Raw genomic sequence first — 20829 nt, forward strand, 5'->3', positions numbered from 1 at the left:
CCGTTCAAGAATGTTTTTGTCCAGAATCGTTGGGTATGAACGACGCGATTTCAAATAATTCAGCGTAGGAGCGCTAAAAGAAGGGCTGGCCCGCTAAACGCTCCCCTTATGAAAATTTCTTTACACAGTCTACAGACTGTCAACAGACTTTTGTTTATAAAGTCTACAGACATTGTATACAGAAATCCAACGGACTAGTCTATAGGCAATACAAACCCTATAGACACTCTGTAGAAAACTATAGATTTACGGCCACATACTTTTAGTATAATTTTGTCTATAGACAGTGTAGAGGCTATGATTAGACAAAAGCAAATATCTATAGGAAGGCAAGGAATCTATAAGAAGTCTACAAACAGTCTATATAGACCATTTTTATAAGCGTCGGACGGTAAACTAAAAGCCGCAACACGTCCACTATGCAGACGCAGTGACGAGTACTATGAGAAGAGGCTGACGGATTTAAACACGTCCTTTATTAAGAGTCATTTATGAGCACATTGCTCGAATTATCTGTGGGGGCGTGCAGCAACACCGACACGGCGGCCGAGGCGGACGCTGATTGGGTTGCCTCCGAATGTAGTAAAGCTTGCTGCTCGGGCCTTCCGCCACATATTACTCTAACTTTGCCCAGATCAAACGACGGCCGTGCTCTAGTGTGCTTGCTGGAAGAACCCAATCTTTGTACGTGGCCAGCCTTACTACCTCTATACTATTGACCCAAGCCCGGCCGTCAGTGCTTATTTCTGTCGCTTGCAACAATCAATCTCCGGGTTCTGCACAAAGCTTCCTCGATTTATAGAGCCTTTACCTTGCACCTACTGTTTGATGTTGCGTAATAATGTTGCACAATAACGCTTGATTAAGTAATGTTGTGTAAGGAACGTTGCCCTATAAGGCTTGATTGTTCCACATATGTTTCACATGTTGTGGTACATGGTACGAGGGTACAAGAGAAGGACACATTCGAATAAAATTTGCAGCAAAAGGAAGAACAGGAAGCGTAATAAACTCAAGAGCTGCGTTAGAATGATTTAGGATTAACCAATGTCCATTACAGAAGCGTGTAGTTTGTTTCGTAGACGCCACTTTTCTCTTCCATTCTTTTATGTCGTAAAAAAATAGGTAAGAGAGTAAAAAGGAGCAAAAAGGAGAAAGCTGTGTAAGTAAAAATCAGCAAAAAAGGGAGTAAGCTGTCTTCTAGGGCTGTGCACTAGAGTACAGCTTACTTATTGTTTACTCCTATACAGGCGTATTCGGGTTTGGAGCGTAGCGCAGCTCTCGTTGGCTAAACCTGTGCAGCAACAATTCTTGTTCTGTCTGAAAAAAAAAAGGGAAACAATAATTATGGTCTCGTGCTTCAGAAATGAGGCGGAATCGTGTCTTAAACCGGTTAGGATCGGTTCGTCTGAATCGCTCCGGTTCGGGTTCGGTTGGTTCAATTCAGTTCCAGTTCCGAAAAAAAAAGAAATGCGAGTACAGTTCTGGTTTCGGGTTGTTTCTGTTCTTGTTCGACATTGTGGCTGTAATTATCTCAGCGATATGTGTGCAAACGTAGCTTGTATCTATCACAATAACAAAAAAATAATTAGTGTTAGTGACGGCCCACAACAGGTAAACAACATCAACATGCTATGAACCTCTTATATTTGCAGGCCCGCAGACTACGTCAGCCTCTCAATCAGGAACACGTTCTATTTCACTGCGTCTTTGCCCGAATAGCCGGGACAAATCGGTCACTATCTGAATCACAAACACACAGCATGCCTAGTTTCCTTCTTCGTAACAAGGGAATAATTACTCAGTTCTACCCGCCACAGCTTTCACAGAATTCGTAGTTAAAAGAAAAATTAATTGTGGTCCAAGGGTTTGGACTCAGGACCACCACTTCACCGGAGTAGGCGCTCTACCAGTTGAGCTTACCGGGAAGGCTAACATGGGGTAGAGAGAAAAGCGAATTGTTGACCAACTCGAAGTGGGAACTGTAATGGTCCAACATTTAGAGGAATCCCGCAAGCTGGAGTAGCATTGGAGTAAGGAAACGTCGGAGTAGAATTCCAATAAGGACGCAATGTTTTGTATTTCCATATCTCGTATTTGCACGTACTGTATATTGCCACCCTACCGCCATCCTTTCTTACTACCGCTCCCCCCTTTCTTTTCCCTCTCCCTGTCCTTTTATTCCCGCTAGCCGCAGCTCAGGTGCTTCAGTTTCGATGTCAAATGCCGCGGATAGCAAATCGCTTTCTTCCATTGTTACTTTATTTTATTAATAAATAGCCACTAACAACAAGCAATGCTCAGGAAATCCCGATGCTTAGGATAGGATAGGATAGGATGGGATGGGATGGGACGGGATGGGACGGGATGGGATGGGATGGGATGGGACGGGACGGGACGGGATGGGATGGGATGGGATGGGATGGGACGGGATGGGATGGGATGGGATAGGATAGGATAACTTTATTTTGCTCTAGCACAAGGGCTTTTATGCAGTCAGATGAGTCCATCCGCAACGGTCGGTTGCCCCTATTCCAGGGCTCCGCTGGATACTGCCGTCAGCTGAGCTCGCCGTATCAAACCGATCTGGTCATCGCGGCAATCGCTGGAGAGGAGACCCTCCCATTGCTCCGCACTTGGGTTTAGTATAACTGAGACGACGTCGACTTTTTCACATGCCCATGTTATGTGATACAGTGTGTATTCCTCGCTGAAGTCCTCAAAAAAACATTGGACCAACAGCCAACCTAATCGGCACTTCACAGCTTGGAAAGAGAATATCGCCTCTATGTGCGCACAACGAAACATCGCATGTCTCAAACAAGAAACACGAATCACAACGTCAGCATGCGATCTGTTGCAGTTCAGTTCACGCAATGAACTAAGGGAAGCCAAACTGCTCTCCTTTACGCACTTTGCTTTTAGAGCGTTAGCTCTAGCGCTCGCATCACTCAAGGTCGCGTTAATATGAAACACAAGATCTTTCAAGAGGGACCAGTAGGTGGTTTCATTGGTACACAGATTGTGGAGCACCTGATTGGCATAGAATTTTCGGAGTGGTATCAAATGATTCAGCGCATTACGGAGCATAAGATTACTGAGCCGAATAAAAGCGTGGCGCATCATGGGGATTGGCACCGACGACCTTTGGTTCCCCAAACAGTGACTTCTTGAAACTTCAAACGTCCACTACGGCCAAACTAATTGACGTAGACATTCGAATTGATGTCAAACGATATGTCTTCTTGCGCCGTTTGTGTTAGCTACAAAACAGTAGATATTCGAATATAACGAAAAAATTGTACAGGATATAGCGAAGACGGCTAATGACGCAGTATTCGTTCGATATTGCTATAGTCAGATACAACTTAAGTCTGCAGTGAAGCTCCGCCCACATTCAGCCACCGTGCACAGAATTCCTCCACGACGAAAAAGTAGTCCGCTGCTTGAACATTTCTTGTTACCTAAACAAGAAGCTTATCACAAGAAAAAACTCTAGAAAAACTGTAGAAGAAACTCTAGAAAACTCTAGAAAAGCTCTAGAATTTTGATACGTGGATTGTTTGATAAAGTAAAACATTAAAAAACTGACTTTGTTTGCTGTTGCGATCAGCCAGCGGAGTAATACAGGATGCCGCGGACCAAGGCCCAGTGTTAGCAACTGCTGTTTTTTTTAACTTGTATCCTACTATAACGCTCGATACTCATACGGTGCCTCAGCGTTTTGCTCTTTTTTCCATTAGCTCGAGTCGGCACTTCCACGCTTTTCAATGAGGACGTAAGAATAGCATTCGGCCGGTCAACCCACGCGCGGCCTCACACAGGCTCGATGCCGGGAACAAATTTATGCCCGAATGAAACCGGACAAAATGCCAATTAGTGCACTGCGCCATAAAGTGACCACCGCTCCCAAGTGCAGTGGGATTACGGCAGCAGCGCGTAAGCCGATTGCCTTGTGTAGCGTTAAGCGAGAAAATAAAAAAAAAATGTGGGATACTATCTCTCAGCAGGAGCCACCACCGCTGGGAGGATTATTGAGAGTCTGCATTATGTATCCAACTTTAATGAGAGAAAAAAAAAGGAGGACTTCAGTGCCCCAAGTCTTCCGAACAATAACTTTCAAACTTGTAGGGGATGGATCATGATAGAGGCTTCCGGAAGGGCAAAGAAAGAAAGAGAGGAGACAAGAACGAAACGTAGAGAAACAAAAAATGCCTTCCGAAAGCTGAATGCACGTCGTTAGGAGAAAGCTGTTAATCTAAGACGCCTTTAATTAATAATGCTCTCCTTGCCGCGCCGTCAATGGCCGCGCCAGCGAAGCCTTCTCTCCGCACAATTCCTTTCTTCATTTTGCCCTTCATTCGATCTCAACGCATCTCTTCTTCAGACAGTTGCGTGCACAACGGGGAAAAGTACGACGACGCATTCGGCTTACGAGTCGGAAGAAAAAAAGTGTCGCGATATATTGTGGTACTCTGTGCTGAGTATTGAACCCAGGTGGTCGAAATATTTCAAGCCCTCCACTGTCCCATCTTCATCCCTCCCCTTAAGCGCGGTTCAGGTCAAACGAGGGGCGAGAACAGTACAAATTTAACACGAGCATTACACGAATTTTAAGGCACAAACAAGCAACTCACTAGGGCGGTAGAAGACGAGTACAAGAACCATCCGCAAGCATGCAGCAAATCACAAAAAGCAGGAGGAGACTTGAACCAACAAAGTAGTTATCATTAGTGTGCACTAACACTTTGCTATTACAAGGGCACTACCCGGGTTCAAACCCGGTTAATGGAGACGAAAAGCAAAAGGCGCCCATGGGCTGTGTGATGTCAGTGCATGTTAGAGATCCTCAGGTGGTCTAAATTATTCCGGAGCCTCCTTCTACGGCAGCTCTTTAACTTGCTTCTTTCACTCCAACTTTCCTGCCCCCCCCCCCCCCCCCCCCCCACCTTTCATGGTGCTCTTGAGGTGTTCACCAAGAAGTGAGACAGTGCTGGGCTATTTCCTTTCCTCAAAATACCATTAATTGTGGCTTAGTCGCAGCCAGTCAACAGGCCTGCGAACTTTCCTCTACAGTTTTTCTTCAGCCGCAGCAGAAAAGTGATAGGAGTTGTCGAGGCGTCATAAGCAACCCATGCCGAAATATCACGGGAAATCTTACCAGGTTAAGCTGAATATCGTATCACGGGGCCCCGGCAGTGTTGCAAGAAGTTTCTGTGTATTGGCGACTACCAATTATAGGGGCTTCACTGGAAAAGTCAACTCATGTCTAAGTTCGAAGCCGGTACGCGAGACTGCGATAGAGCACAAGACGGCGCATCACAGCGATAACGCCAAATAACCTCGTAAGGATGTGAACCGGCACAATTAGGGACGAGTGGCCCTCCTGTCCCTCAGGGTGATATAAAAGTGACACGCGATCGGTGGGCCGATCAAACACACTTTCATTGCTATTTCCATGACAGGACTCATATTTTTTTTTTTCACATTCATCCTTAAAGCGTACTTAGTCTTCTTTGTACTTCTTAGCAGTTCAATGCTTCTACCTATTTTCCCCCTCGAGAATAGATCTCCCGTCTGTCGCTGACGCGCTCTCCCACCCCACCTCCACCCCACTCGAGAAGACTGGGAAGCTGCCCTGCGCGGCTGCTCCGAACTCCATGCCCAACAGGCATTGGTAGCTAGAGCCCGGGCCGCTGCGGAAGCTACAGGGATCCCGGACTAGGGATCCCTCCTAGTGTTTGTAAGGGGCGGGCCCTTCCGGCTCGCCCCATCGACCTCTCACTGTAAATAGAAATAAAAGTTTTCCTCCTCCTCCTCCTCCTCTCCAAGGGCGCTTCTGTTCGGCTTACAGGGCTCGCCTGATGTCTTGGACGCTTTGTAAGAGGCTCTTTGAAAGACCCGCTTCCTTGAAACCCAACCGCAAGCACCGCACAGCGCCGTTAAGATGTCAAGGGAAGCTCGCATTCAACCACTTCAATGGAAAAATAGCTTCCGGCGCGCCGTTCTGATGCCTCCGCTGCACTCAACTCGCTTTTTTCCTCACTCTCCACCTTCCAGGGAGCCACCTGCCGGGTTGTTTCTATGGCAACCAACCTCAGGTTGAGCAATCCTCCGCCCGCGTCGGAACCTCCTCCGTCCATGGTAGCCAATCCCTGGGTTCTTACTGTGGCAGCCACCCCCCGTCCTGCCCTTCCTCTTCCTTACATGCAGAGAGGGAGATTTTGCGCTTTCCTTTTTTCTCCACCTACCGACCATGGCAGGTGGGAGCTGGAGGCTTCAGACAACACCTACAACGGACACTTTCTTATTTAGGGCTCTAATGCTAACGCACCACTAAACTTAAACCTGCCTCTCGCGTTCAGGAACTCAGTAAACAGAATGGCTCGGGAGAAGCGTGTTCGTTAACCGTAAGATAAACTAAAAAGTATCAGTGCCGCATCAGGAAAGCAGATTAAGAACGGCTTGCCACACTAGTAACGGACTCAACTGGCCGGGGAGATTCAGTGACATCAGTTCCGCGAAATTAGCTCTAACACTGTTACATCCGACACGGAAAAACGCGTTCAGCTCACTTTGGTAAACGCGATATCAAAACACATTAAGTAGTGCCGAAAGTTGAGCGAGTTGGTGTACGTTGATGAAAAAATTGCAAAGAAGGAACACGAAGGACAGAAAGAGCAACGCGTACAAGCGCTTGTCTGCGTTTATTACGCGCTGGCGTACACGCCAGGACGGCTGTCGCAGTAGATTACTTAGCAAGTTGGCCGAGGGTTCCTCGTAGTTTCTTTGCTCAATAGTTAATCAAATGTAGCGTTCCTTGCCTGGAAGACGCTTACCAACCCTCGACTTGTCGTGCTGCTGCGAACAAAACGAGCGTACCGGAAGTAAATGGCGAGGTTTATGATAATGATGATAATGACGTAAACCAATCCCAATTTGCATACAGCATTTTAAAATAACGTACCTGGCATACAAGATGACGACGATCATAATGATATTTATGATGTTGATGCCTTCTCCTGTTTGAGTAAAGTCACTGGAACGCTATGTCAGAGTGGTAGGTGATGTCACCTGTGCCTCGACAAAGCAGCTACAAGTGCAGCTAGACGGCAGCACTCAAAGTGCTGCCATCTATTATCGGTGTGCTGGTTTAGTCGCTATGCAGCATGCATATGCAGCATACTGCATGTCATGCAGCAGTAAAAGGCGCTAATGAAGTAATGTAAGCACGAATAATGTCTGGAAGAGTAGAACAATGTTCACAATCATATACACCACTGTTGTAGTCGAATTTTAAACTGCTAGGAATGAATTGATGCTGCCGTGAACACAGTTTTTAACATGAAAAGTTTTATGAATGGGGCTTCTACGCGCCCTAAATGCAAATGGAAAAGAAGAAGAGGACTGCACCAGTCGGGAACACAAAGGGAAGCAGCTTGCGCATGCGTGTCCACAACGCTGGGAACGTTAGTAGTTAAGAACTACACTGCAATATTCCGGACTGAGGTCAACGCTCGAGAAACGTTTTCTTTATTATTTTTTTTTTGCTACGCATTCCTTGTTTTTTTGTTGTTGTTTTTTTGTCGATGCAATGAAGGCTCATTCCGCAGTCCAAACATCTCTTTCCTTAACAACGTATGATTTCCACGGACATTCATGTCTTCCGTGGCGCTTTTTTTGCATAGTCTCGCTTCGTCTTCGCAACAACATAGTGCTACAGTTTTCTCCTCAACAGTGTTTTTTGAGATGTTCTCAAGTAACAAGGTCATACGTGCATGACACAGATAACAGGTATCATCGCATGCGCAACCTAAAAGAGGAAGATGAAAATATCAAAACATGCTTTCTACGAGCAGACGCAAATTAAATTGAAGCTCGCTAGAAAAAAAGAACTTATCGCACAACCATGGTGGCTTAAAGTCTTCCAGGTGCTCGTCTCTTTGTGTTACATACAGAACGAATTTTATTTTAATATAAGGTTCCTCGCTTCACTCCCCAAGAATAGCTTTGCTAGGGCCTAGTATCCCCTGTGGCGCGGAATCAAGTGCTGCGCTTTGCAAAACGTATCCTCGCTGTCCGTTGGCTGCAACTGCAAATACGGCCACGTTTTTATTAAGGAAGCATTGATTAAACGACGTCGATAGAACGCGAAGCCCCCGCGTTGAGTCGCCGCTAAAACATGCCTTTACCTTTCCCATTTCTACTCCGTACCTTCATCCGGCAGTGCACACAACTCTTCTTTCCCCCGGCGCAGCTTCCCTTTTCATCGAGTATTTCTCCGGGCCCTGCTCAGGCGTTACTAATCTCCCCGGAGAATATGCGCCTCACTGGTTCTGCTGCAGGGTGAGAGCCCCTCCCCCTCTCTAACCCTTCCCACCCTATTTCCCTCTTCGTATTCCTCTCCGAGCCCCCCAGTCGAGCAATGGCGGCCGCGTCGATCCAAGGCGAGCCGAGCCAAGCCGTGGCCACTACAGCCCCTCCTTATCGTTAACTGGTGCCCGGTGTTTCTGGAGGCGGCTCCAGGAGCCGTTCAGCAAACCGCGAGCGCACGACGATGCATGGCCGGCGTGGGAGCCGTATTCGTACAGCGCGCTCGCCGCTCTTACTCTCATAGGTCTTCGAGAATTCATGCCGAACGCGGCAGTCGACGGCGAGGGTCGAGATTTACGGGGGCTCCGTGCGCGTGAAAAATCCGCTGGCGAATGCTCAATAGACGGAGCACCGAAGACTTCAAACGTGATGCGGGATGAAGCGCCGTTTTTCGAAGTGAGGCATGGGGCGATAAACAAGTGCACGCGGTGTGTTTAATTTCATCCGTTCTAGCCCGTATGCACGGTGCCTCGCAACATTATCCGTTATTAAGGACAGATTCTTTTCCGTCTGTTTCCTAAAGTCGTGTGTGGTATTAGTAACCTTTCGATCCTGGAACGCACATAACAAACAGTAGAAGACATGTTCATTTTTATATTTATTTTATGATATTTTTTCTCCTATAACAACGGGCTTCTGGCAGTAGACCCGGGGCTGTTTCGGACGACATCCAGTAATGGTAGTGATCCTGTTGGAGCAAGTCGACAGACGTGCATAGTGCTCTACCTTCTTCACACAGCTACAAGCTATTACAACCGCAGTTTCAGCTGAGAGTCATGACTTGTATGCATAGATTGTTTGCGCTGAAGTGTTCACAGCGTTACTGGCGCAAAGTGAGAGAGGGAGAAGTAAACATTTATTGAAGAGGATGGTGGCTGCAGCGCATGTAGGTGGGCCCTCAGTCAAAGCCACCTAGACTAGACAAGGCCTGTTCACTCCTCCTCTCCACAGGGGCCTACGTCACACTAGTTGCCCGACCGCGAAAGGCTTTGTCGCGAACGATGGTGAGTCTTCTGTGAAACGCAGGCGGATGCAACAAAGGAGCATGACACCTGGGAGGCGACGCGGGTGGATCGTGCCACTTTGGTTAGGCTAGGCAGTGAACGTACTGACATTTCTCTTTTCTGGCTTCTCCGTTTTCGAGCTGTAGATCGTCAAACTGTTTTCTTTTTACTTGTGCGCGTTGAAACCATGATGTGGTGCTGAAGCAAAACACTCTCATTTTGTAACCGCAACAGCATAGGCCGGTGCTGAGTACATGGGCGCCACGGAAATTGCGACGGTGGTCAAAAAGTTAGGATGTTTGGTTTTCCCAAGGATGAAGCTCGCAGAAAACTTTGATGATCGTAGTTCCTCGCAAGGATTTTACGCCAACCATGCGTTCCAATGTAAGTAACTGGAATTTGACCGCTTTTGATTGCTTATCTTATGTTCTATAAACCCCAACACTAAACAAAAACATTCCAGGAAGCCATCAACAATTCTATCAAGGCAAGCGAGGAAGAAAAACCCGTAAATTTAGTGTCTTCATTTGCAGTATTGCAAATCAAGCTAGCCAACATTCTCGACACGAAGTTTCGGACAGTCACTGCGAAGGAAAGTCCATCATGTTTCTTAGTTTAGAAGCTGAGCCGTCTCCATATGTGAAACGTGCTGTCACAGTCCTTCCGGATCTGGCAATATCTTTGACTATAGGCATGGTGAGGCTGCACGATCATTAAATTGAAGAATGACGCCATTTAGGCCAGCAGTCGGAAGGTAGCTGCCAGGAAGCTAAAAAAATTGAAGAATTGAGATATTTTAATGCAAAGCACTGAGAGCAATAAAATCTTCACATAGTCTTCATGTTACTGTTTTCCATGACTTCATTCTTTTTGTTTATACCAATGTTCAGCACGCCATCCGCTTTCGAAAATGGCAAAAAAAAAACATACGTTTTTTTAAAAAAGCAGTACATTACATGAGATGCGGCTAGATACTGCATTTCATGCATTCTGTTGCATTTTACTGCTATGCTGTCTAGGAAATAGTATGTTGGTCTTAATATGAACTACTTGCGATGAACTGAAGAGCAGGAACTGTAGCAATGCAATGCTTTATAACAAGTATTATCATGAAACTATAAAAACGAATCACTGATCTGCAGCACGAAGCGTGCCGCGAGGGTCACGAAAGAAAGCACAAATTATAATAAATTAACACTGAAGATATAGAGCGAAATTAAGCACGCGGTTAAAAAGCTGTTTTTCAGTCACTAATTCATGTTTATCGGCTCGTTACTACAGCCATTGGACCTCTGATAGTAAAATAATGCGCTGAAAACTGCCGGCGAAACCCCGCAGCCGCGAGCGGCGGACGGGCAACTAGCGTGACGTCACGGAGCAAGCGGAGAGGCCTTGAGTAGTCTAGGTGGCTTTGCCTCAGTCCAGGGCTCCGGAGGCTTCTGCCGACCTTCTGCCGACCTCATTGTGACCTTCACCTCCCACATCTCCAGGACCTCATTACGCGGCTTTAGATTGTGGGGTTTTGGGGGTCCTGTCCATGTGATACGTGTTAGGGTTGAGGTGTCGCCGCACCATGGACATTTGTCTTCGTTCAGTGTTGGGTGTAGGCGATGTAAATAGTGTATGTTCGGATAGGTGTTTCTTTCAAGACGTCGTAGAAGGCAGTAGTCTTCAGAGGACAGGGAGAGGGTAGAGGCGTCTATTAAGGCGTTGGGTTTTCACCCGAGTGGCGAAGTGGGAGGATAAGGGATATAGGGCAGGAGGGATGGCCCCGCTCGGTAAGTATATTCTCGAGCTAACGCGTCCGTCCTGACGTTGCCGCCAAGGACCTGGTGTCTGGGGACACAGGTGATGACGTGGTCCTGACTTACAGTGTGTCCCAATATTCGTAGCGCCTGTCATGAGACACGGCCGCTTGTGACGGGCGGCTTGAGAATTCGTGAATATGTGAGCGTTGTTGCAGCGGGTGAATTCAGCGGCATAGGGGTCTGGGGCTCAGACAGGGGCTGATGGAAGTCAAATGTTGGTGCTGTCTACGCTAACAAAGGCGACTGTATGTGGATGGGCATAGGAGACAATGTCAACGTAGACAGCGGCGGAATCATGCCCGTACTGTATTCGCAGACGCCGTGATTGGGCTTGTCTCCTGCCCTTTTGGTGCTCATGGTGCATATGTCTCGGTACAGAGCTTGAATAAAGGTGGGGTTGGATGGTAGCGGGTAGTATTCCTGTGAGGGCGAGTGCTTGGGTTGCTTGGGCACCCAGGGTGTATTTAGAGGACGGCCCATCCTGCGGAGGTAGTAAGTAAGCGCGTGCGTTGGCAGGTGAGGACCGCATCTCGGATTTCATCGAACGTGTTTTGGAGGCCCACAGGCACTAGTCGGCATGTTGACGTGCACATCGAGAGTCCGAGCGCGGTTTTGAAAAGTGTGCTTTTTAGGACTTCGGCCTTGTATTGGTTGATCCTCTTCGCACATGCCTTTTATCTGATGTTGAGAACCAACTTGTGGAGGGTCTGCAGGGTGTGGGTGGGTTTGCCGTCGTGCTGAACCCAGAGGTCGAGGACTCGGATAAGCGGGCGTTCCTCAATGAGACGGTCATGGATTCGGAGCCACATAGGGCCACTTGAATTGTAGTGGGGTCCGCTTATTATAATGACTTCAGTTTTTTTTTTTTTTCGGGACAAATTACGTGCAACTGGCGGCCGAAATCCTCGACGATTAGAATGGCTTTGTCAAGAGGCTCTTTCTTGGTCGCGAGCGAGCCCCCAGTAGTCCATAAGGTAATGTCGCCTGCATACATGGTGTAGCCGATGTCCTCTTCAGCAGTTGGTGGGCCAAGGGTGTCACAGAGATATTGAAGAGTAGGGGGGAGAGGATAGTTTTTTGCGGGGTGCCCTTTTCAGGAATGTCGAAGGGTTGGTATCGCGTGGTGCTAATGCCAATTGTGGCGGTGCGGTTGGAGAGGAAGGTTGTGATGTACTGATAGATGCGGGTGCCGCAGTCGGTATGATTAAGGCCGTCCACGATGGCTGTTTGGGCGATGTTGTCAAATGCCGCCTCGATGTACAGGGTGAGGAGGAGGTGCTCGCCTCCGGATGGGATACCCGTGAGTACATCGTTTTGGAGCAGGAGAAAGGCGCCTTGGGTGCAAAGTCTGGGGCGGAAGACGAGCATGTATGAGGGAAAGAGGTTCTTAACCTCAATATAGTTTTGTAGCGAGCCGGGTATGAACGACCCGTTCATAGATTTTGCCGAGGCAAGAGGTGAGGGAGATGGAGCGGAGTGCCTTAATAGATTGAGGTTTGTTAAGTTGTGAATGAGGATGACCTCTGCGGGATTCCACTCAGGAGGGAAGTTCCCAGGGATCCATAGTTGTTCATTTAGGTATGCTGAGAGGGTTTTAATATTTTCGCTGGAGAGGTTACGTATGTTGGCATTTGTAATTTTGTCCGCTCCCGAGGTGCTAGACCTGTTGGCCGAACGCACAGCGGAATAGACCTCCTCATAGGTAATAGGGGGCATGCGATTCTGGGTTGGGGAGGACGGTGTATGAAGCAATGGCTGGGGACGAGCGGTAGGTACCAGAGTATTGTGTGCGATGCTCGTCGAACATAGCTTGGTCGGAACCCTCATAGATGTTAGCTATGGTCTGCAGGATGCGATCGGGGCGGCTTTGGTGGTGTCCGGGTTGAGGAGGCCCCTGAGGATGGTCCAGGTTTTGGATGTGCTTAGTGTACCTTTGAGGGAATCACAAAACCGGGTGCACTGCTGGGAGGCGTATTCTTGGGCTTGCTCCGTGAGGTGTGCTATGCGGCGCTTAAGTGTGCGATTGTGCTTTTGTTGGCAAGAATCAGCTGTTATCTTTACTCTTGAACCTTGAACAGTCTTCCTTGAACAGACTTCCCTCTTCCACAAGTAAGAAAGGGTAACTTTAGAGACTGGTTGGGGAGAGTGTGTGACGTTTAGCTCATAACGAACCTGTTAGTTTCTCATGAATGAAGGCACAAGCCAGAGGCTTCGCCAATGACTAAAATGTCACGTGTCCTAGATGCAGCGCCATTGCTTTTCGTGCTCGGTTCTTGGGGCATCAGCAGCAATCACAGGGCACGTACTCTAACCATTAGAGAGCACCGGCATCATAAAGAGAGAAAAATAAGAATGGCTGCGGTGATATCTCTTCAGTCTCAGTAAAGAGTTCAAATTGTGCTCCTTAGACGAAATGGACTGCACGGACATTCTCATTCCTTCTTCGCACACTATAGGACAAGGGCTGTAGACAGCAAATAGAAAATCTCCATCACGTCACTGCACAAAAATAGTTGGAAGAGGAGGCAAAGCCCGATGACAACACGTGGTTTCAGTGAGGTGCGAAAGGTTTCGCATCAGTGTTCCTTTGGAGCAGCCTAGTGCAATGCCCTTCCTGCTCATTCGCACAGGAAAAATGTTAAACGTAAAGCATCTTGAGTTGCTGCGTTTAAGGTACCCGTTATGCCTGCCTGGACTCTGCCGCACACCAGAGGAACACGACAGATGACTGCGTTCGATATCGATTCAGTGATGCGCACACGCACGCATTAGTGTGTTTATTTTGAGATAACAGGCGTCTACATATTACGAACAACAGTCACAGGAAATTCACAGAGCACTGCTATGGTAGAGAAAACAAAATGCGGGCTACATGCGCGCTTTCTGAAGCTTTTATTGTTCGTAATCAGCCACCCATTATCTCTTAATCAATCAGTATTGTGCGCATTAATTTGTTTCGCACTGCTATTGTCCTCATCTAATTGATTTATTGATTGATTTATTTTTATTTATTCATTTGTTGAATGATTGATTTATTTCATTTTATTTATTTATTTATTTATTTATTTATTTATTCGATATTATTTATTTATTCACTGTGACTGATTTATTTGATTGATCGATCCAATTAATCAATCGATCGATTGATTGATTGGATCAATCGATCAATCAAATAAATCAGTCACAGTGAATAAATAAACAAAATCGATTGATTGATTGTTGCTTTCGGCTGCTGACCCGAAAGACGCGGGTTCGATCCCGGCCGCAGCAGTCGAATTTCTTTGGAGGAGAAATTCTAGGGGCCCGTGTTAAAGAACCCCAGGTGGTCGAAATTTCCGGAGCCCTCCACTACGGCGTCTCTCATAGCCTTAGTCGCTTTGGGACGTTAAACCCCATAAACCAACCAACCGATTGATTGATTGATTGATTGATTGATTGATTGATTGATTGATTGATTGATTGATTGATTGATTGATTGATTGATTGATTGATTGATTGATTGATTGATTGATTGATTGTGGCTTACAAATATAGGAGTAGATATCTCAAGGTTCTAACGTTTGTGCCTCTGTGCATCATTAATGCGTGAGCGACCTAGCGATGAACGAAATTACCCGACAATGTTGGGCAAATATCGCACGCCGTTGGCGTTTTGAATTTCCTTGTCGAAATGGCTAAGATTTTCTCTCGTCCACGAGCTTGTGCAGGTCCGCTTGATTTACCATTTTGCCATCCCCTGCAGGCATCGGGCCGGAAAATGAATATCGAGAAGCCCGTGAAAAATAGAAAGAGGTATAAAAATGAGAGTGACGTTGATTAGGTCGGCCTCATTTTACCGGGCGACAAGATGGGACCAGTGCTCTCCATTTTGTACCTTCCTCAGCGAGCACTTATGACGCCACTTCCTCGGAGGAGAATGAATTGCTCAGAATTCTATTAAGAACGAGGGCTGAGCAGGAGCAAAGAACCGTGGACTATTAGCTGCTAACATCACCTAAATCCAGTAGTGGTGGTACCGGCGGCGGATATGAAGAGAAATCGCGCTGCTCTGCGTTGGTGGCACACTTCCCGGTGGCTGCTGCCATCACGGATCGATGCCGACGTATTCTCCTGTCTTGGCAGAAGGAGACTGTACGTCCCCGACGAGAAAGAGAAAAATAAAAGGTGTACGACGTCTTCAGCGCCGGTGCATGGGACACGTGTACGGATATGGCGGAGGATATCCTTCCGAACAGCAGTAATGGAAGTTCGACGACGGCATTAGGGGCCCTGTATTCTTTCCTTTGATGGCTTCGTTTAGTCGTGCGTGCGCCTTGCTGGCTTATTATTCACTTCCTGCTTCTTTCAACGGCGGACGGCATTCGGCTTTCAGTAAGAACTCGTTTCTTTTTGCGTAATGAACTCTTGATAGCTGCGGCATACGTATCTGATAGGCACTGCGCATTGTTAGGATTACTACTTGCTTCGTCATCTTCGATAGTTTGTGAGTTTTGAAGGATCCTGCTAATCGAGCATAGCAGCCAAGCGTGAAGTAAATAGGGCGCTGGTCTACATGAATATGGAAAAGCGTCGGAGATTACTGCGGCGAACCGCGTTGGGAGTATGTAAAAGCATTGATGCCTCCTTCAGAATCGTCGAAGCTCTTTGCTTCACTTTAGACTGTTTGCCTCTCTTTTTGCCTCTTTTCCGCTCTTTTGACTGTTCGCCTCTATTTTTGCTACTTCCAATTTTGACGCCTACCGCTATTTTCATGTCTTCGCACTATATGCACGTCCACAGCTATTTTGACCTCTGAATGAACTTTTGGCCTCTAATTAATTAGTTACTCTAGATCAGTCATATTGGCGTATAAACGACATTTTATCATCCTCTGTCACGTGGTTGCGTTTTTTTTTCTCCACGATTTTGATGTCTAGTACTGTTTTCATGTCCTCGCACTATATCGACGTCCGATACTATTTTGACGTCTAGGTGACATTTTTGGCTCTAATTAATTAACTAATTACTCCACATCGGCCGAATTTTGACATGCATCATCCTCACATCATCCTCCTCATAAAAATCATTCCTTTTTCGCTTAACTCTCACTCGAACGGAGAAATCACTGCCGACACGTTTTGCGGACACGAAATCGTCGACATAGCCAAGTAATGCGTTCGCATTAACAAAAAAAATATGGGGGAACGCACCGGCGTGCGCCTTTCTTTGGAAACGTGAAGCACTTGGAAGGTTCCTCTGTTGTGTATGTGTGCAGAAAATACTTCCACTTGACGACGCTTTAGTCTCCGCACACTGGAAGACTTCGATACAACCAAGGTTTTGTATAGAGCTATCTGCGTTCAGCTACCAGGATCCGCTTACGCAGGGAACAAACAGCGCCTGCGCTTGACAGGTATAATTGGAGAGACATGGAAGAGGCCTCTGCCCTGCAGTGGGCGTAGCCAGGCTGATGACCATGTTGATGATGATGACGACTCACATACAGGCGTATAAAATGGAAAACTCAATATACGCTTATATCCTAATGGACACTGAAACTCCCTTGGATGTCCCAGGGACGGCCTGGAGGAGGAGGAGGATATAGAAGAGGAAAGGCAGAGAGGTTAACCGAAGGGACGGCCTGGACATCCACAGGATGTCTAAGGGAGTTTCAGCGCCCATTGAGATGGGAGTAAAAAGGGGAGTAAGCTGTCTTGTAGCACGCTCCGTCTATAAACCTATGCGAGAGTAAAAAACGGGATTGAGGTGTCCTCTAGTGCACCCCCTTTTATAAATGGGGGTGTGCTAGAGGACAATGTATTTCCTTTTTTACTCCTTTCTGTTTACAGTGTATTCAGTGCTGTGGCACAAGAGCCGCGGTCATCGTGGGCTAAACACGTGTTTCAGACGCCGTCCACGGCTAATCTCTCTCCCTCTTCGCATGTCTGGAGCAGGCGGCGGCAGGCCGATCGGAAGAGGGCTCCGGCATAGACATCCTGGAGGTGCCTGAGAGCGAGCAGAGGATGCTGCGTACGGCGACGCTGATTCGCCAGACGCTGCAACAGCGGACGCCGGCTCCCAGGGGCATCCTGGTGCTCGTCGCCGACAGTGAGTGTGTTTGTGCCCCACCTCCTTTCTTCCCTCTCCCCTTCCCCGCAACACTTCTAGCACTTCAACGCAACGCTACCGGGAGCCAACGTCCTTTCAATCTTGCATCACTCGCGCCCTGACTTCTTCTGTCGGTGCGTGCATGCGCTGAATGTGTGATTGTGTGCGCCTCCTTGTTTGGACCCGAAGGAGTGAGCGGTGTGGCTTGTGATGCTGATCTATTGGCGCAAGACCGGACGACGCGCTTTGCGGCTTGCATAATTGAAGCCGGCGAGGAGGTGTTTTTTTTTTTCTTCCAGCTTTCCCTTTTATTACTTCCTTTGTTATTTCACTCTTTCTGGCTACTTTTTTTTTTTCGCCCGCGTTCAACCTTTCACTTCCGCCGGCGAGAGCAGTGCGTCTCTGGCCGAGCTATACCAGGCGTTAGTGATTGCTGTTTTGACCCGTCGGCTGTCAGGCCTCGAGCTCGCGACGTTTTCCTCATTACAGAGTGAGGAGCGCTAATTGGAAAAAATGGAAGGGTTCTCTATCTCTCTCTCCCTGTGCTATATTGCCGAACTCCTCTCTTTTCCTGCCTTCTGTCACGTGCCGTTCGATGAGCAGCGTCAGTGACCGCTGTAGTATCGGTGAAAATTGTCAAAAGATACCGGACCCGGCAGCAGAACTCACGAGACACCGTAAGGGGCTATTCATACTTTTTTTTTTCTTGTATGCCCCGAGAATCGACTCTGGTCGCGGCGTATATTGATGCGGTGCGAGGTCTAACATACTCTGGGTGCCTTTCCTGCTACTGGTTCCTTGCGATGCTGTTTTTCAGGAGGGAGCTGGTTGAAATAGCTTGGCAAGACCTTCTTGCGGGAGCTGCACAGATTTAACGGCATGTTAGTGAACTTAAACTTGCATGCCACTTCTATTACCAGAGTGTAGCTGACAGAAGAGGCGGTTAAAATTCTGGGGCATTTTGTGAACTATCAGAAGATGTGCTCTACCTCCTTTTTTCCCTCCTTCATTAAAGCTGAAATTTGGGCGAGCTGGTAGATATTGGTTGTGCTTCAACACAGCCAACAAAAACGGGACGTATGCGGGACATAGACGGGATGTAGACAGGATTTTCCTCTACGTCTACGTCCCGTTGACGTAGACGTAGACGTAGACGGGACGTTGTCTACGTCCCGTCTACGTTGACGCGCAATGTTTCCCTCCTTTCTCGGACACATTGCAGGAAGGAAACTCCCAAACAGAATAATAAGCTCGGATTACACCACAGTCTCCGGTCGCGTTTAGCATAAGCCGACCGCTGCTTTTCATCGTGACAGGCGCCCTTTCAAATACTGCTTCCAGTAAGAGCTGCCAAGACGCTCATGCTGAGGTTTGGTTTGGTTTGGTTTGGTTTGGTTTATGGGGTTTAACGTGCCATAGCGACTCAGGCTATGAGAGACGCCGTAGTTAAAGGCTCCGGAAATTTCGACCACCTGGGGTTCTTTAACGTGCACTGACATCGCACAGTACACGGGCCTCTAGAATTTCTCCTCCAAAGAAATTCTAGCCGCCGCGGCCGGGATCGAACCCGCCTCTTTTGGGTCAGCAGCCGAGCACCGTAACCACTGAGCCACCGCGGCGGCGCTGAGGTAAACCACGAGACGAATTCCAGAAACATGACTGCGCTGACGCGAATATCTGTTTTAAGAGGCATAGCCAGTAAGCTGACAGATTAAAGGTATTGTAACAGATACGCCCACACATACGCTGTTACTGCATGCCTGTCGAAAGGTGCGCACATTTACACCAAATTTTTACATTGCGCTGAGGCAGGCCGGCCGCAAGTTAGATATCTATCGTGCATTCACAAGTGCCAATAACTAAGGTCGCCTATAGCTTGTAAGCTATAGGTGTAAAATAACACGCCATCGAAGCGTCATCGCTCTTGTCAGCAAGGAAATGACATTATGTGCCTCTTACGACTGCGGCTTGCGACAGAGCCATTGCGACAGCGGCTATCACTAAGCTCTCGGCGTCTGCCCTGGCCTTCACGACAAGAAGAAACAAGTCGGCGCTGTTGCCTCGTCACCGAACGAAATTGCCCAAATCAGAGAAGGCGCGCGAAAGGCGCAGCGGAATGAAAGGGCTAAAGTGAGACACGTACGTAGAAGGTCCTGCCAAAGTCTTTTCTGGACGGCACTCTCCTCGATTCTCGCCGATATTTCCAGCGGCACAACTCCTCACTGCCGGGACGTCGTTACAAAAGACGACTCCCTCTGCACTCGGTCGCACAGGTCGGGCGTTTCTTACGCAACCGTAGCGCCTCTTAGCCATGCTACTGCTTGACTGGAGTGTTACGAAACAACGAACTAGTCTGAACTCCTGAGCGGCAGGTGTCGCTACGTTCGTTTTTACGAGCAGCCAGAACATAACAATGGGCCAAGTAAGGGGACCAGGCACTGCGGCGGAGATCTAACTAAGCCATATTGTACTTGCCGCCCTCTCGTGGGCGAGGTGCGAACTTTGTGAGCTCAATGGGCACCAGCTGGTGCGCGCGATTCCGCAAAGCTGCGCAGACTCCATTAAAAGTTATCGGGCGCCTGCATGCTTTTCTCCGGTCGTACTATGTAATTGTTTTTTGGCTGTAGAATGAATGATGTGCTAGATGAGCTCCCACTGTAATGTAACAGTCTAGGCCAATAAAATGAAAACTGCTGCTGAGGTAAAAGACAAACGCATATAATAAACTGGCATGCTTACACACTAAGCGATATGTATATACTTGAATGATAGAAACAGTTGCCAAGTTACAAACGCTAAAAAAATTACAGCTGCGCCTCGCTTTGTACTCTTTATTGCAGCTGTTTCGCGAAATCAGTAGCTACGTTTACTAGGATATCGGTAGAACATCTGCTTTGTGAAGGTCCTGTGTTCAGAACTGAAGGACAAACGCTGTGCCGTGCACTAGACCATCTCTTTCTTCGCCTGTTGATGGAGAACAAAACATTCAGACGGTGGCCAGATTAGTCTTCTACCCTAAAGGCTTGCTGAGCACTGTTCCGGTTCCTGAGGGCTTTTGCTTGCGGGACTGCTTAATAATATCGTAGCATTGTAGCACGCATTTCCTTATTTGCCGCCTTGGAATCATAAACCGCGACTGTCTTTAAATCCTCAATTCCTTTCCTCCAGTCTATATAGACTGGCATCCCGGACACTGTCCTTGATTTCAGTGCATGCTCGCTTTGAAGTGCAGACAGAGCTTCGCCCGAAATTTCGAACCGTTAATAACTAGACAAAAATTGTAAGCAGAAGCAGTTGAATATGAAGTTTGTTTTTCTATAAAAGCCTGCGCGTCTATGAATTAGGACATTTGCGCTAATCCTTAATATTGCCTAGTAGCCAATCCTGGTTGCTAAAATATACCTTGCTTCGACCAAACCACGGAACACGTAGAAAATTGGCCAGATTACTGAATATCTCAAAAAAGAACATAGTGCGGTGTGGCACAGATTAACAGGAACGTTGGTCTAGGGTAACGTTGTCGAAGTTTTTGTTTTTTGGCAAAATTTTGATATATC

The 20829-nt window shown here is 47.6% G+C and overlaps 1 protein-coding gene across 2 annotated transcripts in view; it reads left to right on the top strand.

Annotated features, from left to right (window-relative positions):
- The window catches only part of LOC149327853 (uncharacterized), a 48323-nt gene that overhangs the window by 4749 nt on the left and 22745 nt on the right, over nucleotides 1–20829 (top strand). For both annotated transcript variants that reach the window (XM_089563899.1, XM_089563898.1), the window contains one exon: nucleotides 17119–17272. In XM_089563899.1, the coding sequence (XP_089420025.1) occupies nucleotides 17119–17272 (154 nt within the window). The remainder of the gene's footprint in view (nucleotides 1–17118; nucleotides 17273–20829) is intronic.

Source organism: Amblyomma mixtum, chromosome 10 (genome assembly GCF_055824585.1).
Source record: "Amblyomma mixtum isolate Tamu chromosome 10, ASM5582458v1, whole genome shotgun sequence".
NCBI lineage: Eukaryota > Metazoa > Arthropoda > Arachnida > Ixodida > Ixodidae > Amblyomma > Amblyomma mixtum.